We start from the raw sequence: 20988 nt of genomic DNA, 5'->3' as shown, positions 1-20988 counted from the left end.
GTTGAGGTGCTTCTCCGCGATCGTTTGGAACTTATGGTTGGAAAGGAATAGACGAATTTTTCAGCAAACAAGCAAAGGAGTTGAAGAAATTATCAACATGTCTTCAAATAGTGCTAACGAGTGGAGCGGTGGTGATCCCTTTAGTTATTGATGGCTATGCCGAAGATGACATGGGGACGGATTTAGTTTGGTTATTGTTTTTTCTTTTTAGGTTTGTTCTAATTTGAAAATTGGGTGACTTTGGTGCTCCACTGCTATTGTGTTGATTTCAAAAAAAAACTTTAAATTTTGAAATTTTGTTTTTTTAAAAATTCAAATACACTTTATATAAAAACTAAGAATTAAATAATTTAATATATTTAATTAAATTATTATTTAATAATTTTTAACTATTAATTTTGTAAATAGCATCCGAAATTTTACCTTATTTTTCGTTAAGTTATTTTTGTTATTTTTCTGATATAGTTTGAAACTTTGAATAATTGGATTAACATTTTACAATATTTACCGAATAGAAAATTCAAGTCAGATACAACTCGTATTTCAGCTGGAGACTTTTTATTTGAATAATAATTACCACCTAAATAGCCGTCTCCCATGCTTTAATAAAGTAAACATGAAAGAAACTCAACTAAAAAATTCTCTTAGAAAATTCTTATTTATATTTGTGATTTTGCTACATAAATCTCTATCTTCAACTGCACATTATGATTTATCTGTACAATATACACGAATTATCTGTCTACATGCGATCACTTTAATTATGCACACAACAGCAGACAGCCATCCCCACACCCACACCACTATAACAAAAGAAATTAAAGAAAAAAACCAAAAAATATCTTTTAAAAAAGAAAAAGGAAAAAGCCACCTTTGGAGTGAAAGAAAAAAGACCGTTGGTTGTCATCTTACCGTTGCAAAAGCAAAACTGGTGAGTGGGACCGGACTGGTTTGACCGGGTTCAAGAAACGGGTTAGTGTTAAACCGGGTGGAATCGGCGGCGGTGTTGGAAGCCACCACCACCGTGAGCCACTTGCCTTCAATTTCCCCTTTGATCTTCAACCCTCTCTCCTTCGTTTCTCTAACCAAATCCCAGAAGCCACCGTTCCTCCCTTTATTAACGAACAGCATCACAAGCTTCTCCTTACACTCCTCCATCCTCTTCACATACCCAACCAACTCACTCACTTCACCAACATCCAAATTCTCCATTCTACCTTCCATCTCCTCCAACCTCATCACTATCTCTCTCTGAACGCTTCTGTAATCTTCCCCTACAAGCTTCACCACTTCATAAACCAGCTCCTTCTTCTGAAGCTGCAATGACTCTGGAACCTTACCTAGCTGTTCCAAGAACGCTACCAGAGCTTCTATCTTGTACAGTAAATCCGCGTTTGAAGTTCCAAGAGTCAAAGAGTTTGTTTCTTGGATGGTGTTAGAAGAAGAAGATGATGAATATCGGAGATAATAGCCTAGGATTCTTGAAACGGTTAGGCTTTGTTCTATGACGCCGGCGTACCAACGAACCCAATCACTGAGTTGGAGCGATTCCAAGTCCGAGTCGTCGCGGAAGGTTGAGAGGTTAAGGAAGTTGTGGCCGCCGTAGGAAGGGTAATAGGCGAGCTGGTCTTTGAGGGTGAAGGGTCCCTTGACGACGACGTTGTGGAGGGTGAAGAGACACTTGAGTGCCACGGTGGCACTGCCGGTGCGGTGGAGGCGGTCCATCAGGGCATCGATGCAGACACGGGGGAGGAGGTGGGAGGTGTTGTTGGATGATGCGACGGCAAGAACGGCGGCGATTCGATCCTCGGAGGGAGGGCCGGTGAGAGCGTGGGTAGTGGCGCGGAGGACGCGGACTCGGACGGAGGACACGTGGCGCTTGATGGAGAGGGTGCCAACTATAACAGAGGCTTTGTCTTTGATATTGTAAGCCAAATTCCTGAGCTTATTTTTGTGTTGGGCCATCGCGGGAAGAATGAGGAGGGAAATAATAATGTAGAGACAGCTACGACAATATAAAGGGTTTTGCTCAAGGTGCGGAATTAAAGGATAATTATTATAATAATCACAAGAAATTAAATTGGATTAAAGGTATATAATTGTGTTTGATGTGGCTACACTTTCCTAGTCCCTGCTTTCGTGTGTTGTTAACGCGGCCAAGGAACCTACATTTTATTATACCTGAAATTGATGGATAATGGATTGTGGATTATATATACTAGTTTTGGACGGCAGTCGGCAGAGATCCATTGATCGGAGGTAAGTATCAAAGTAGTCCCTGAAGTTACCCTCGAGGCTCAAAGTAATCCTTGAACTTAAAAATTTGTCGAGATCGTCCCTGAAGTTGATCTCCGGTACTCATAGTGGTCCTTCCGGTAAATTTCGTCCAGCTGGCGCAACCGGAAAGCTGACCTGGCGTCGTTGGTGACACGTTAGCAGCGCAACGGCTAGCTGACGTGGCACAGTAAATATTTTGGACTCAATTTGGTCCCTAATTTTAGGTTAAAAACCCTAACCCCCAACTGACTCTCTTCTCCTTTCTTCTCCATAGCACTCTCTTCAATATTTGAGTCTTGGCAACAACCGTCTACAGGGAACCATCATCAGCAAAATCTGCAAAATCAAGTAGCTGAGTGAGTTGCACATAACTGAGAACAAGCTAATTTCTGGAGAGGTTCCAACTTGCTTTGGTAATCTTACTTCTCTAAGAAAACTTTACTTGAACTCCAACAAACTCAGTAAGGTGCCTTCTTCTCTTTGGAGCCTCAGAGACATTCTTGAGGTGAACTTGTCTGACAATGCTTTAACTCTGTCTCTTCCAATTGAAATTGAGAACTTAAAGGCTGTGACTTTCTTGGATCTATCAAAGAATATGATCTCAGGAAGCATTCCTGGGGCCATTTCTGGATTGCAAAATTTGCAAATTCTCAACTTATCACAAAATAAATTGGTAGGGGGTATTCCTGATTCACTTGGCAGTTTGATAAGTTTGACAGATTTGGACTTATCTCAAAACAACTTGTTTGGCTTGATTCCAAGATCACTGGAGTCACTTCATTATCTTGAATTCATCAATCTTTCTCATAATAGTTTGGAAGGAGAGATTCCGAGTGGTGGACCTTTCAAAAATTTCACTGCTCAATCTTTCATGTTTAATAAAGCACTTTGTGGAAATGCCAGATTACAAGTCCCAGCATGCAGTAAAGTAAAGAAGAAAGGGTCAAATGCAAACATATTCTTCATCAAATGCATATTGCCTATAATGGTTTCAATCATTCTGGTTGTTTTCTGTGTGTTTTTTCTTGTCAGGCGTTGAAGAAAGAATGGTAGTGATACTAATGAAGGAACATTATGAGCATTACAAGCAGCCAGAATGATTTCGTACTATGAACTATCACAGGCAACTAATGGATTTGATGAGAGTAATTTGCTTGGTAGGGGCAGTTTTGGCTGTGTTCAAAGGTTGACTTTCAAATGGGATGGTGGTTGCTGTCAAAGTGTTTAACTTGGATTTGGAATTAGGATCAAAGAGTTTCAGTGTAGAATGCTAGCAATGCGCAATCTGTGCCATCGAAATCTCATGAAGATCATAGGTTGTTGTTCAAGTATAGATTACAAGCTTTTAGTGATGGAGTTCAAGCCTAATGGGAGCCTTGAGAGATGGTTGTATTCTCATAACCATTGTTTGGACTTCTTGCAAAGGCTAAATATAATGATAGATGTGGCATCTGCATTGGAGTATCTGCATCATGGATCTTCACCTATAGTGGTTCATTGTGATGTCAAACCTTGTAATGTCTTATTGGATGAAGACATGGTTGGCCATGTCAGTGACTTTGGCACTGCCAAATTGCTTGGCGAGGGACAATCCAAAGAATATACCAAGACCATGGCTACAGTTGGCTACATTGCACCGGATAAGTGATGCTACACCAGATTATAATTTCCCTTTTAACTTTGGTCATTTGATTATAACCATATGCTTGACTAGTATGCATATACAATTGAAGATCATGAATCATTCACTGACCTTTTAGTAATAATTTGTAATCAAAGTTGAACTACAATGCTTCTTTAACTTTTTCTGTAGTAATTTTCATTAGTTCAGAAATTCACTTTCTGTTGCGGTGGTGGTATCTAAACATTTTGTTTCCAATTTTAGTGGCTTGTGTGTCACATATACTTGTTCTATAAACAAATATTTTATTTAAAATAACGAGGGTAATTTGAGTTGCAGAGTTTGGATCCAAAGGGATTATCTCTACAAAGGGAGATGTATACAGTTTTGGGATAATGCTGATGAAAACATTCACAAGAAAGAAGCCAACAGATGACTTGTTTGTTGCAGGATTAAGCATGAAAGGTTGGATTAGTGAATCATTGTCACGTGCAATTGACCGAGTTGTGGATTCCAACTTGTTACAAGATGAAGGTCACCACCATGTTGATGACATAATAGCATCTACATCATCTATCTTGAAACTGGCCTTGAATTGTTGTGAGGATTTACCTGAAGAACGAACGAACATGAAAGATATTGCTGTATCACTGAACAAAGTTAAAGGCCAAGTTTCTTAAAGCTAATGACAAGGATGTCGTTCGGTTTTGTAGAAAATGAACCACTTTGTAATATGTTTAAATGTTTAGTACATTCTCTTTCTTTGTTTTTGAATTTTGGCCTCAGTAGAGTCTATATTTTTCTACATTAGGAACATAAGATGCTGCAATAAACATTATCAAAAGAGAGTCAGCAAATATAACTACAGAACATTTACAGTTATTAAGCTATGGGTGATTCAGGATTGATATATAAAGATTAAAGAATATAAAGGATGATCATGGCCATTTGCTAATTGATAATATATCAGTTGTAAGAAACATTCATTGTGTCACTTCAATACCAATTTCTGTAAACTAAGAAAAGAAAATCTGCGATGTTGAGCACTGTTGACATTTGACAAACTCAAGTAATCAAAAAAATAAACAAAAAAAGTGGTGCCAAAGTATAAAAAAAAAATAAACAATCAGCATCATGCATATCTAAAAAATTTAAAGTAATAGTAGTTCAATATTGATCAATAGCAGTATCATAATATCTCAACTTGCCTTACTCCATAATGCACATGTCGATGATTACAATGACCTGAGACACCATAGTTATCAAAAGTAATAATCTGGAGAAGCACAAAATCAAAACAGTAAAAACAGGGGGGTTCTAAAAGAGATAACTAGAACAGAAGGTATTAGTCACCCCAAAAGATTGCATATGGTGGCACAAATAAAAGCTTAACTTACATGCCTAAAAATGGCAACAATAATACAGAAGCACAGGTTTACCATATTAATGCAGTGGCTGATTATTTGTGCGATGGAGAAGAAAGGAGAAGAGAGTCAATTGGAGGTTAGGGTTTTTAACCTAAAATTAGGGACCAAATTGAGTCCAAAATGTTTACTAAGCCACGTCAGCTAGCCGTTGCGCTGCTAACGTGTCACCAACGACGACAGGTCAGCTTTCCGGTTGTGCCAGCTGGACGAAATTCATCGGAAGGACCACTATGAGTACCGGAGATCAACTTCAGGGACGATCTCGACAAATTTTTAAGTTCAGGGATTACTTTGAGTCTCGAGGGTAACTTCAGGGACTACTTTGATACTTACCTCCCATTGATCGTGACACATATGGTAAGAGTGTAATGTTTCAGATTTTTAATTTAATTTTAATGATCTCCCGTTCCAATTTTTTTTTCCCACTAAACAGTCGGATTCGTTCCTAAAATATTATATGTTTTCTAAATTAATTTTTAAAATATTTTTTAAATTAGAATCGTTCTTTAAAATAATTCTCTCCATTTTGAATTAATTTGATATAGTTTCATAAAATTATTATATTAGCAGCTAATTAAAACTGACATATTTGTGTTGTGGTTAGTATGGTGTCACTTAACATAAATTAGAGACTTGCTACACATACAAGCCTTTTTAACTTACAAGCTATACAAGTTGTTCCAAATTCAAGAAAAGAACACGTGTTCCTTCAACAACACCGTTCACTCTTCGTCTTCTTCCTCAATCAAAACGCAACTCATCAAAAAAAAACACGCGCCGCTTCCACAACACGTTCACTCTTCCTCTTCTTCCTCAATCAAAACGCAAACCATCAAGATTTAAGGGACATTCGAAACAAACTACTACAATTCTGCAGAAACGTTCCAACTCCTCGCAAAAAGTAGAAGAAATCAAAAAGAAAATATACAAATCTCCATAAAAAATCACCAGAAAAAAGAAGAAACATTATTCAAGGTACTGTTTTACTGTTCTTCTAGGTTTTTCTTCTAGATTATTTCTGCCATGTGTCTCATCCTTAACCAGCAAAACATTAAAAGATTTCAAGAAGAAATATACTGTCTCTCCCTATTTTGGGTGTATTTCTTAAATCCTTTTGGTGTATTTCTGTAATTTTTTGGGTGTATTTCTGTAATCCTTTCTGTAATCGTTTGGGTGTATGTCTGTAATCGTTTGGGTGTATTTATGTAATCGTTTGAGTGTATTTCTGAAATTCCATTATCTTCAAAACGATTTCAAAACTTGATTTCAGAAACCATGAAAATCGAAAAAAACGAAGCAAAGAGAGAACGCGGAGATCCAACAAATTTGGCAAGAAACTCGAAAAAAGAAACGAAATCTTTTGAAAAATAGAAGTTATATTTTTGTGCGTTAATTGATTTGAATTGATTTAAAATTCTGTTAAAAAGGCACGTAACATAAGCAGCACGTTTAATGGGTGAGTTTCGTTCAGATTTGTAAAGCTTGTAAATACAAAACACTTGTATGTAAAGATTAATTCAAATAATTAATCTCATTAATTCTTTTAAAGTAGGAATTTGATTAAAAAATCTTTTAAAAATCAATTTAGAGAACAACTAATTTTTTAAGAATGAATTTGGCTATTTATTTATTTTTTGAGTTAACTACTAATTTAGTAGTGAAAAGATTCAGACACTAATTCAAAATATTTTTTTATTATAAAATAAAAATATTTAATTCCAAAACCATATTAAACTAATATTAAACTCTAGAATCCGTTTTGTTTGGGAGTTTTCATGAAATTCGCTCAAGCCCTCAGCAAATTTCATCAATTTTTCCATAATTCGTCTGATTTCTCGGCAAATTTTAGTTTTACCATATTCGTCCAGTTAGATAAAGTGGTCTTCCGAGATTTATCATTCACTTTATTTATTCCACTTCTTTTCGTCTCATCTCCTTGCAAAATTCTCACTTTTTTTAATCTCTACTCTATTTATCCTTCTTTGCATTTTATTAGACACTAAATAATTTCTCTTCTCTTCTTTTTAAGTTAATTTAATTTATTGTTATATTTTTTTGATAATTTTATTATATTTAATTATTTAAAATGGATATTATGTAAAAATAGTTATTAGATATTATAGAAATAATTATTTAGATAGATATTAATAGAATAAATAATGTTATATACTTATATTTAACTTATGTTTTATTATATTGGATAATATTAGATGTCAGTGTATTTAAAAAATATTTAGATTAATATTTTCTCATATTAGTTAGGTAGAGTTAATATGTTATAATTATTTTATTTAATATTTTTAGTTTATATTTAATATGTTATAATAGCTTTATCCTACAAAATTTATTAGACTACAAAGACATCTTTTAATAGATTAGACTGTATTGACTATATTGTTAGAAGACTCGGATAATTGATATAATATCTAATTTATGTTTTTTATAGATTAAAGTATGACTTTTTTGTTAGGGTGTCTGGTTTTAGGAATGAGAAGAAATTTATTGACGAGGTCTAACAAGCACATTAGGACACACATTAGACGTGCTGGATTTGGGTACGTAGTTTATATGATTGAGTGGGACTATGACTGAATATTAGTGTCTGCTTTGATTAAAAGATGGCACCTCAAGTCATATGCTTTTTACCAGGTTTTATCATGAGATAATTATTACTTTGCATGGCATATCAGTTAAGTCTTAATATTGATAAAAAAATGCATATGATCTATTGACAATCCGTCCCAAATTGAATATACTGCACAACATATCTTAACTAATTATTATTTAGTATTTTATACTCTACAATCTTTTTAGTGATATACATCTTAACTGTCGTAATAATTTTTTCTTTATTTTTAAACTATTGTTCAATCTCAAACTCATTAGTCAGATCTTCCTCGAGACCTCTCTGACCAAACGAACAATCTTGATTCATTACCTCGAGATTCAACAGAAAAAAGTAAACAAGATGATCATACAATCGAAAAATAGCAGATTATGTCAGTGCGAGTTGTGAGTTTGTGAAATAGTTTATCCCTTTCTTTTTCTCATCTGGTATATCCACAAGTTCAATCAGATACAGGATTTAATTGATAGGAATTGGTCTTTAGATCTCTGATCACATAACTCTCACGGCTTTCAAAATATGCTTGTAATATCTCATCATTAGAATTCTTAAAATTTGACCCCTTAACTATCCTTAGGTTGCATGTTTAAATCAATCATCAACCTTCTAATATTTGTTTGAACTTTTTCACTTGAGGAGGCTTTTTTATATATATAAATATAAAAAATAATTTAATTCCTTAAATACGCAAAAAGCAAAAGTATTATCAAAATACATATGATCAATTTATATGAAGCGTCTGCAAAATGGATTTTGCCACCATTTTAGACACAACACCCCTAAAATAGAGTCAGTCTTAGAGCCATTTTTAATGCATCTACTGCAAAATGGGTGATGCAGGAGAACAGAATAGAGAGAACAAGAGCATAAGAAAAAGATAGAATAAAAATAAAAAGAAAAAATTAAAGAAAGGAGAATAAAGTATAAGAGATTTTTTTTTATGACAAACATGTATAATATGAATCTTATTTTGAAAAAGAACAAGATACATCTTAAAAAAAAGAAGAATAAAATAGCATTAGAGGAGGAAAAAGGACCAAAAAAAAAAAACTAAAACAACATATAATATATTGGATTATCACATATTAAATTATATTAAGCATGATCTAACATAATTTTTTTAACACTATAAAATAAATAATAATGCATAGTTAATGAAATTTAATTTATAATTTAAATTTTTAATTTTGATTTATTATTTAAATATTAATTTAAAATTTTATTAATAGTTTTTTGTTATTAGTGTTATTTTAATTTTTAAATTTTAAATCTTTAAATAATGGCATAATTAAATAAAGTATTTAATTAGTTACGCAAAAATTATTTAAATTTAAAATGTTTAAAATTTAAATATTTAGTTAGAATTAAAATATTAAATTTACAAGTAGAGTTTAAATTTTAAAAACTTAAATACCAAAAATGCAATTACATAACAATTTAAACTTTTAAGTTATTTAAAATTTAGATAATTTTTTATAATAAACAAAATATTTTACTTAATCTGTATCTATTAATTAAAGAATTTTTTTATTTAAATTATTTAAATATAATATTTACGAAAATATATAATCTATAATATATTTATATTTATCCGTTAACAGTCATATCTTCGATAAAGTGCCCAAAAGCAGGTCAAACAAATATTCTGCATACCTTGTACCTTAGATATGAAATACGCCAACAAAACATAACTTGGGTGCTACTGGATATGTTTAGAAGGCAGAAACCAAATACTGTGTATCCGACAAAGTACCCGAGATGCCGTCTACCACTATATAAGGATTGGGCTTTTTTATTAAAATAAATAAAAAAAAATATTAATTCCTTAAATACGCATCCATGAAACTAATTCCCACAATACGCAGCTCCATCTTAAGAAAATCACCCACGAAATGGATTTGGCTACCAACCCATAGGAACCACCCACGAAATGGGCCAGGATCCACCTCAAGGACTGCAACCACAAAATGGACAAATCAGGTCCAGCGTCCGCGAATTGGATCAACACCATGGGGGTACACGCGAATTGAAAGCAGATGGACAAATCTAGCGGGCCAGATGCGAAAAAGTTCCTATAACAAAGGAATTTTTCATTGAGACTGTTACCGGCAAGCACAATGATGATATTGCCTTGGCTCTCTTTCCTGGTAATCTTAAACGAGGCTGAAAGTTTGTAGATGACAAGGAAGACATGTTCCAAAAGTATATACTCTACTAACCTAATTTTCCTTCTCATTGTTGTTTGTTTTAAAATTCATAGTATAATTCACTTGATGGACTGTACAGATTGGCAAAAGAGCAAGCAAAGCCATTGAATGACCTTGATAAAGTGAGGGAATGGATTGAAAGTTGTGGGCTGAAGCGAGCGGCAGTGACCAATGCTCCAAGAGCTAATGCAGAACTCATAATCTCATTGCTTGGTCTCTCAAACTTTTTTCATGCTGTCATTATTGGTGGAGAATGTGAACATGCCAAGCCAATGCATGCATGTACGGACCGACGCACTGAAAACTTGCAGCCTTCATCAAAAACCCAAACTATTTTGTTGTGCGCATTTCGTGGGCGCCGAAATGAAAATGCACCATTTCGCGTGGGCCAGCCACGCCTTGGCCCAATTCGTGGGTGCCTCACCTGATATGCTTGATTTGGAGTTTCACGCAAATTTTGTCAGGCAATCTCTCCATTTTGTTGGTACCTTCCCGGAGTTGGTAGCGAAACACAATTCGTGGGTGACTCCCTTGAGATGAAGCTACGTATTGTGGAAATTAATTTCATGTATGCGTATTTAAGGAATTAATGTTTTTTTTATTTATTTTAATAAAAAAGCCTAAGGATTGTGTAACGGAAATTCATTGTTTCATTTCACATTTTTAGAGTTTATGATAGTTTTAAAAGTAGACATAATTAGACGAGAGAATTACATTTGATCAGAAAATATTAACAGATTGAACGCAATCTGACATGTAGCTAAAGTTTTGGATTTCGAGATCAGTTTTATCTATCAGTTATTTTTAATAGGAAATTAGTTAATATATTTTGATTTATTTAGTTTTAGTTAATTAGATGTTTAGTATTTACTTAGATGAGAATTATTAAAAAAATAGAAGATTAGAATTTAATTACGTGTATATGATATAATTTTTATTTGTTATTTTTAATTAAATAATATATCCTGTTGTGCATTAAATTAATTAATGATATGAAATATTTTTTATTTGTCGTGTTAGTTTATTATAAAATAATTATAATATTTATTTGTTATTTTTAATTAAATAAAATATTCTTTTGTATATTAAATTAGTTAGTGATATGATATAATTTTTATTTGTCATGTTAGTTATTATAAAATAATTATAATTTTTATTTGTTATTCTTAATTAAATAATATATTTTTTTGCATTAAATTAGTTTATGAGTCATGCTTAAATTTAAGTAAATTGTATTATTAAGTAAATAATACATATATAATCATGTGCATTAGCTTGTTTAATTAAATTTAATTAAGTTATATTCGTAATTATTTTATTATAAAACAATATTAAATGAAATATGCAATAAGTTTTAGAAAACTAATGAATAGTAGTTGTATAATCACCTGGATTGCTTTTGGCACGTCTGTGACTTTGGGGCTTTCGCTGCCTGAGGTGTTACTACCTTATATAGGGAGGCTGGGTTCGGACATGCAGTAGAGTTAAGGAATTTCATCTTCGACAATACCTTACTCTTTGCATTTGTAGAGCGGTGGAAACTAGAGACCCATACTTTTCACCTTCCGCGGGGTGAGGTTACCATTATACTCTCAACGTATAAGACTACACAGGTGGCTCCAGTATATCCTCCTATACAACCCACATGAGCGTACCAGACTATTGTGCCACCTCCTTCACCTCTAGGTTATTAGTCACTCTCGTCATCTGGTCATCAGTCATTCTCTTCACTTATCAGCCTGTGATTCGTCTGTGACAGGCACATCCATCTACATATGGGATGAGCCACTGCCTTGATCACCATCCTGGACAGTCATAGTTCCTTCACTGTATCTCTTTTATAATGCTTCATATGTATATTTGTTTTCAGGTACTTATAACCTTTAGAACTCTTGTTACTAGCTGAATTATGTAGTAGTTGCTCATCTTTGATATGTATGTTATATTATTTATCCGAATGCTCTATTTAAAAACATGAAAACTCACCATAATTATGAAAACAACGCCTTTTATTCAAATGATTAAAGACTTGGACACAAACATTAAGATTACATAAACTTTTTGAAGTTAACATAAAACAAGACTACATTGATATTAAAAGACTATATCACTGATGATTCGATATTGGAGCGTTAGGACATTCTCGCCTTGTATGATCTTGCTGCTGACAAAGATCACACTTCTTCTTAGATCTCTCAACTGTGTCTATCTCATTACGCAGTTGTGTTGATGCCAGTCATCCTTTCACTTTCCTGCAAATAGATGGATTTGCCTTGAGCCTTGTACCATACCATGGGGTCCGCATCTTCTCGTCTGATATAGAAGAAAACTCAATCTCATAAACTTTGAATACTGAATCCATCTACTATACTGGATCAACAAATGCGCCCCACTCAATGCTCGCTGCAGAACATGCAGCTAAAGCGTGAATAAGGATAGTGCAAGGCTTGAAAAACTCCACAATCGCACTACCGCATGTTAATCCTAACATGATATGAATTTTGGCTCCATCCCTCCAAAAGCTCCATCTCATCCATACTAAAAACCAAAGCCCTACGACCACAATGAGTGACCGTCATCTTTGGTAGTGACTTTTTGTTCTTCTCTATCACTGCTAGTAGTTGTTGTGAGAACACCTGACCAGAATTCAATTGAGCATGCACTTCATAATTCTTGCATACAAATAGTTGTTGCAGCCGCTCATAAGTTGCCTTCACAATAGTAGCTACAGAAAGGCTCCTCGTCCCTTTAGAACAATGTTGATATACTCAAAGAGATTCGTTGTCATGTGACTAAGTCAAGGACCTTCATCACAGTGCTAGAGCCATAGTGCCTTCTTAAATCTTAGTGTCCAATCAAGCATATCTCTTGATAACCCCTTCAACGCGTCCAAGTACCAACCATATTCTTCCTTATTGGGACTATAAGTTGCATTTACAAGATACTGTTTTCTCTCTGCATATTTGAACTGGATATTGAAGTTGGAAGCCATATAACATATGCAATAAGCATGGTGAGCTGCAGGAGGATGCCAACTACTATTGGCAGCATTAAGAGCAACGTGAATGGCTTGAGATCTATCATATCTAAGAAGCATGCCATGCTACAGAGTAACGTGCTCTCTCATGTTCATCAGGAAAAAAAAATACCATGACTCAGTAAACTCGGATTCAACTAGTGCAAAGGCGATGGGAAGAATGTTATTGTTTTCATCTTGGACAATAACAACTATTAGCACACTCCCGTATTTGCTATACAAATGCGTCCTATCGACCAAAACAAACGGCTTGTAGTGCTTAAAAGTTTTGAATATTTGAATAAATATTTAGAAGATGTAAAAAAAAATTAGAGCAAAATTTGGTTTTTAGATTTTTCTTTTATTTTTTAAAAAAATTTGGTCATTTTATATATATATTTTATGTTTTTAAATTTTTCGAAATTTTATTTATCGTTAGCATCTTTTAAAATTATTTTTGTTAGTAGTATAAATTTTCGAATACGTTCCAATTTCCATAAATCATATTCATTGACTGACTTATTTTCTTAATTTTCCCTTTATTCACAGCAGTTAACTATTCAAAGAACCATGTGTCCATACCGTGGATAAATGTTTGAATTTTCTTGTGGTTCCTGAGGAATGAATAATCGTTTTCCTTCTTAATTTGAATATTCAAACTATCTCTATTAGTTGCGTCATATACGTGTTTTTAATTTTTCCTCCTTGTTATTTTAAATGTTATATCCCACGTAGTATGAAAGCCAACGGGATAATTTGACATTCGGGAATTGGATACATTGATACAAATAAATACAATTAAATTTTTTGAACGAATAGAAACCGTTAAGGTATATACATAGAGCCAAAAACAAATATATTCATCATCCCAAATTAATTTAATTTCAATTTGATTATTGGTAATTATTTTTATTTCTCAATTATCCTATGCATTATTTATTTTTCTTTTGTAATAAAATTATAGAATGTAATTATATATTTTAATTTAAATATTAGAATTGTTCATATACCCTGATCTAACACTAAGGTTCGGGTCCAGATGAAAGGCCCAATCTAAAAATTGGTCCTCATTCGACACCGACCTTCTCCCAAAAAGTCGGATCTAACCACGACTTACTCTAAGGAAGTCGGGAGTGAAGATTAGCTAACAGATAACACCTATTCAAATAAGTAACTGCCCCTAAAATCTTTCAACCCACTTCCAAGAGCCATATCTCAACTTTCCTAAAGGGACGGTTATCCTTCTTAAAAGGTGAAACTACTCCAACGGTGGTTATTGGTTCACCACTATAAATACACTGACACCCCTCAGGTATCTTTAAGTTCCAATACTCTAAAAACCTGCTTACCCCTTTGCTAACTTAGGCATCGGAGTGTCTTTGCAGGTACCATTCCCCATTCTCTCATACACACAAGTCGGACGGAGGCTCCCAGATGCGAAGCTAGTCAAAGGGCTTTCTCCTCCAGACGATTGGGCCAACCCAACGAGTCCAGTCCACTAACCTCTAGTTACACAACGTAACATTGGCGCTGTTGTCAGGGACTTGCGAGATCAACCAGTAATGGCAGATGACTCACACGAAGATGGCCATATTGCATCCGATTCCGAGCAAGAAAATCAGGACGTTGGAAACAACAACGACGATATCGACAATCACCAAGGGGTGACCAATCAACATAGAGAAGGCACCTTTGGGTTGAAAGACCCAAAGGCAAACACTTCTAAAGGGTGCGAATCCAAAAAAGAGGGGCAACCCCATGTGGCTAACTTCATGGAATTGTTCCACGGTCACCAAGGGTGCCTAGAACAGTTGGAGCAAGAGCTGGAACGACAGCGAGAGGTCGAAAGAAACTTGCGGAACGAGATAAAGCGATGAAAAGAGGTAGAAGAAAAGCTTTTAAGGTTGGAATCTACTCTCAAAAGTCGAAGCTCCCGTAGCGAAGGAGAAGATTCTCCCTTGGGAGGAGAAGACCCGTTTAGTGAGGACATCGTGAGGGTAAAAGTTTCAAGGAACTTTAAAAGCTTTGATATGGACCTCTATGACGGAACCACTGACTCAAAGCATCATTTGAGTAATTTCAAAAGTCGGATGTATCTAACCGACGCCTCTGATGCTACTCGCTGCAAGGCTTTCCCCACAACTTTGACAAAAGCAGCGATGAAGTGGTTCGATAGTCTTCCCCCGAGGTCGGCCACCGGTTTCGACGACCTCTCGCGAAAGTTCCTGATGCGATTCTCTATCCAGAAGGACAAAGTAAAGCATGCACCAAGCCTCCTGCGAATAAAACATGAGGTCGGGGAACATTTGAGAGACTATATGGAAAGGTTCAACAAAGCGTGCTTGGAGATTCAAGACCTGCCCATGGAGAAAGTGATTATGGGCCTAGTAAATGGACTTCGAGAAGGTCCCTTATCCCAGTCCATATCGAAAAGGCACCTGACCTCCCTAAGTGATGTACAGGAGAGATACGAGAAGTACATCAACATGGAGAAAAATGCCAGACTTCGAGAGCCAAGCTGGCGACCTGGGCATTCTCACTCATTAAAAGAGAGAGAGCCCAAGAAGAAAGAGGAAGTTGGCCCTGAAAGGCCTAGGAGATATCACTCCTATACTCCTCTGAGAGTTTCTCTAGTCGATGTCTACCGGAAAATTTGCCATACTGAAAGACTACCTCCCCCTAAACCCATCAAAAATAAAAAGGGAGGGACTCGTGGCGACTACTGTGAGTACCATAAGATATATGGTCACTCAATGAATGAGTGTTATGACCTAAAAAACGAGATAGAAAAACTGGCCAGAGAAGGTCGGCTAGACAGATATCTCGTTGAAAGGTTGGATCATCATGGGAAGAGGAAGCGAGATGACAAGGACTGAAGAGATCCACCACCACAAACCCGGAAAGACATATACATATGATCTCGGGGGGATTCGGTGGAGGCGGCCTCACAAAATCATCTCGCAAGAGACACTTGAAGGAAGTCTTCCAGGTCGGGGGCGAGGAATCATTCCTAGACATGATGATCCAGTGGTGATAACTATGATTCTTGAAAATGCCCATCTTTACAGAACCCTGGTGGATCAAGGAAGCTCAGCCGATATCTTGTTTAAACCAGCATCTGATAAGCTGGGATTAGACGAAAAAGAATTGAGAGCTTACTCCGATACTCTGTATGGACTGGGGGAGACATCAATAAAACCACTGAGATTCATACCCCTTCACACAACTTTTGGAAAAGAGGCGAAATCCAAAATTCTGAGCATCGACTTCATAGTCGTCGATGTAGGGTCAGCCTACAACACCCTAATCGGCAGAACTACCCAAAATTGGCTCGGAGCAGTGGTATCCACCCCTCATCTTTGCATGAAATTCCCAACACCAGAGGGAATAGCAACTATCAGGGGAGACCAGAAACTAGCAAGGAAATGCTACAATGAAAGCATGAACCAGAGAGGAAAAGGCAAGGAGGTGCACACAATTGAGCTCGGAGGGGTCAGAGCCAAGGAAGAGTTGCGACCATAACCCGGGGAAAAAACTGAGGAAGTACAAGTCGGAGAAGAGGAAGGAAAAAACACCAAGGTAGGAGCCAACCTGAAAGAAGATTTGAAGAAAAAGCTTATAAAGCTCGTACAATAAAATTCTGACCTCTTCGCCTGGAAAGCCTCCGACATTCCAGGGATAGATCCCGAACTCATGTCGCACAAACTATCAGTTTACCCCGGTTCGCGAGCTGTTCAGCAAAGAAGAAGGAAGCTTGGACCTGAACGAGCTCAAGTAGTGGAAGAACAAGTGCAAGCCCTCCTAGAAGCCAGGTTCATCAAAGAGGTCAAATATCCGGCGTGGCTGACAAATGTGGTGCTAGTCAAAAAACAAAATGGCAAGTGGAGAATGTGCGTCGATTACACCGACCTGAACAAGGCGTGTCCCAAAGACCCATATCCACTTCCAAGCATTGATACTCTGGTAGACTCCAGCTCAGGATATCAGTACTTGTCATTTATGGATGCCTACTCGGGATACAATCAAATCCCGATGTACAAACCGGATCAAGAAAAAATATCATTCATCACGCCTAGGGCAAACTATTGCTATGTGGTCATGCCTTTTGGACTAAAAAATGCTGGAGCCACATATCAAAGGCTGATGAATAGGGTGTTTACACCTCACCTTGGGGGATTGATGGAAGTCTACGTAGACGATATGCTGGTAAAAACCAAGGATGATGCCGACCTCCTAGCTGACCTTTCGTAAGTTTTCAGCACTATAAGGATGCATGGGATGAGACTAAATTCCGCAAAATCCACCTTTGCGGTGGAGGCATGAAAGTTTTTAGGATTCATGCTCACACAAAGGGGAATCGAAGTCAATCCCGACAAGTGTAAAGCAGTCCTAGAAATAAAAAGCCCAACTTTCTTGAAAGAGGTCCAGCAGCTGAACAGATGGCTTGCTGCCCTCTTCAGGTTCTTGGCAGGATCAGCATTAAGATCCCTACCACTTTTTTCTCTACTAAGAAAATGATGCCAGTTTGAATGGACTTCTGAGTGCGAAAAAGAATTCTAGGATTTCAAAAGGTTTTTAAGCCAACCTCCCATTCTGATCCGACCTAAGGTTGGGGAAGAACTCGTCCTGTATTTGTCTATAGTAGACAAAGTTGTCGCATCAGCTCTAATACGGAAAGATGAGGTGGGGCAACATCCTGTATACTTCACCAGCAAAGTCCTACAAGGCCTTGAATTGAGGTATCAAAAACTTGAAAAGTTTGCATATGCCTTAATTGTAGCCTCTCGAAGGTTACGGCCTTATTTCCAAACTCACACAATAAAGGTTCGAACGAACTAGCCCATGAAGCAAATCCTCCAAAAGATGGATATTACAGGAAGAATGGTCCAATTGGCAATAGAGCTATCCGAGTTCGACTTAAAGTACGAAACTCAGACGACAATTAAAGCCCAATGTCTCACTGATTTCGTGACAGAATATGCAGGAGAACAAGAGGAAGCCTCCACTACATGGGAGCTGTTCATACCCTGGGTCGAGTTGTTCGACCCGGGATGTTCTACAGACAAAGCGATCGACCTCTTCAGGTCAGGACAACTTGACCCCTTCTCAAAGAGCTCGGCCAAGTCACAGGAAAGCCCAAACAAATGGCCTAAATAGAGGAACACGTCCCAAATCCAAGGGCAGCCCAAGCCCGTAGAGATAAAGGCGGTTCCCATGAAAGATAAAGATAAAGATAAAAGATAAGATAACGAACTTATCTTATCTACAAAAGCTCACTCAACACCATTATAAATACACTGGAGCACCCAGGTATAACTCGTACTCGGATTCTACATAACAACCTGTTTAATACCCTTGCTAACTTAAGCATCGGAGTCCCTTGCAGGTACCACCACCCTCCGGTGACAAAAGATCAGTAGCATTGTCAGTCCAGCAAACCAGACACATCATCTCCAATCAGCACAGAAGATCTCGTCCGAGATCGACCTACAGTTTTAGGTAACCCTCGGAACATTGGCGCTATTGCCGGGGACTTGGAAGTCACTCCATTACCCTGGCGGATGACCATGACAACGATCACACCTCAGATCTAGAAGAAAGAATGCCACACAAAAACGTGGGCACAACACCAAAGGATACTCCTCAAGTCAATGATAAAAACTCCCCAAACAAGGGAAGAACTGGAGGCATTCCAAAGTCGGTTAAAGCAACTCGAGGAAGACGCTGTACGTCAACGAGAGGCCGAAAAGGATCTACAATGAGAAATAAGACGACGCCGGGAATTGGAGAACAAACTTTCAAAACTTGAGGCCGATGTCAAGACTAAAGCCAGCCATCCCACCCCCGAAGATAGCACCCGCAAGGAACAAGATCCATTCACCAGGAAAATCATGAAAACCAGAATCCCAAAAGACTTCAAACTCCCAGACATGACCTTGTACGACGGCACGACGGATCCCACCCATCATCTCAGCAACTTCAGAAGCAGAATGTACCTCACCGATGCCTCAGATGCAGTTCGTTGCAAAGTCTTTCCAACCACTTTAACAAAAACAGCAATTAGATGGTTCGACAACCTCCCTCCTAGGTCCATCTAAAGTTTCGACGACTTGGCTAAAAAATTCCTTGCCAGATTCTCCATCCAAAAGGACAAAGCAAAACATGCTCCGAGCTTACTGGGAATCAGACAAGGAGAGCGCGAAACCCTGCGAAACTACATGGAGAGATTCAACAAGATATGCATGGATATACAAAACCTTCCAACAGAAGCTGCCATCATGAGTCTCATTAACGGTCTGTGAGAAGGGCCTTTCAGTCAATCCATATCAAAGAAGTCTCCCACATCTCTGAACGAAGTGCAGGAGCGAGCAGAAAAGTACATCAACATAGAGGAAAACTCCCGATTAGGAGAGACTTCAAAACCAGGGTTCACCCCTCGGGATAAAGACAAAGATTCCAGAAAAAAGGAAGATCGACATGGAGAAAAAATCAAAAAGTACCACAATTACACCCCTCTTCGGGTGTCTCTTGTGGATGTCTACAGAGAAGTTCGCAACACAGAAAAAATACCACCAGCTCGACCACTCAAAGGCAAAAAAGGAGGAGGAAAATCGGGCTGAATACTGTGAATATCATCGGATCCGCGGACACTCCACCAATGAATTTTTCGATTTAAAAAACGTCATAGAAAAGCTCGTACGAGAAGGAAGGTTAGATCAATATCTGGCCACCCACGAAGATGAACAAAGGAAAAGAAGAAAAGCAGAGGATGTCGGGCCCACTATGCGATCATCCCGGATACCAGAAAGACACGTCCACATGATACACGGCGGATTCGCCGGAGGAGGAATCTCCAAGTCATCCCGCAAAAGACATCTCAAAGACATATATCACGTCGCGGAAAGCAAGGAAGCACCCAACATCCCGGCGATCACTTTTACCAAAGAAGACGCATCCAGCATCACATCAGGACATGACGATCCCATGGTCATCACAATCATACTGGCAAACGCAAATTTCCAACCCACACTGATAGACCAGGGGAGCTCTGCCGATATCCTATTCAAAACCGCCTTCGACAAACTCGGCTTGGAAGAAAAAGAACTCAGAGCATATCCGGACAGCCTGTTCGGATTAGGAGATACCCCGGTTCAACCAATGTGATACATTCCGCTCCACACAACTTTTGGAAAGGGAAGTCAGTCAAGAACACTCAAAATAGACTACATCGTCGTTGACGTAAGCTCAGCCTACAATGCTTTAATAGGATGGACAACGTTAAATCAACTCGGCGCAATAGTCTCGACTCCGCATCTATGCATGAAATTCCCAACCGCAGAAGAAATAGCCACAGTAAAGGCAGACCAGAAAATGGCGCGCCGCTGTTACAACGAAAGTCTAAACCTCAGGGGCAGAGGTGAAGAATTCCACACAATCGAGCTTGGTAGTGCTCGAAGGCGAGAGGAGCTTCGCCCACAACCCGAAGGAGAAATAGAGAAAATCCAGATCGGAAACATCCCGGACCAAATAACGAACATCGGCACACTCCTAAAAGGAGACACAAGAGAATCACTCATACAGTTCCTACGTGATAATACCGACCTCTTTGCATGGAAGGCCACAGACATGCCAGGTATAGATCCCAAACTAATGTGCCATAAGCTAGCAGTCTACCCAGGATCTCGGCCGGTACAACAAAGACACAGAAAGCTAGGACCAGAACGCTCTCAAGCGGTGGAAGAACAGGTACGAGCTCTACTGGAGGCAGGCTTCATAAGAGAAGTCAAATACCCGCTCTGGCTTGCTAATGTCGT

At 37.5% G+C, this 20988-nt stretch overlaps 1 protein-coding gene and 1 pseudogene across 1 annotated transcript; one reads left to right on the top strand and one right to left on the bottom strand.

The window, feature by feature from the left end:
* Positions 1 to 632: 632 nt before the first annotated feature.
* Positions 633 to 2095, bottom strand: LOC107460951 (putative clathrin assembly protein At4g40080). The gene has a single exon (XM_016079386.3). It carries the CDS (start codon positions 1963 to 1965, stop codon positions 904 to 906), a length of 1062 nt encoding a protein of 353 aa, XP_015934872.1. The 5' UTR covers positions 1966 to 2095; the 3' UTR covers positions 633 to 903.
* A 102-nt stretch (positions 2096 to 2197) lies between these two features.
* On the top strand, positions 2198 to 4578 carry LOC107460912 (probable LRR receptor-like serine/threonine-protein kinase At3g47570; annotated as a pseudogene).
* Positions 4579 to 20988: the final 16410 nt, after the last annotated feature.

Source organism: Arachis duranensis, chromosome 8, assembly GCF_000817695.3.
Source record: "Arachis duranensis cultivar V14167 chromosome 8, aradu.V14167.gnm2.J7QH, whole genome shotgun sequence".
NCBI lineage: Eukaryota > Viridiplantae > Streptophyta > Magnoliopsida > Fabales > Fabaceae > Arachis > Arachis duranensis.
Note: the sequence above shows the minus strand (reverse complement) of the source record. Positions and strands in the feature narration are given on the sequence as shown.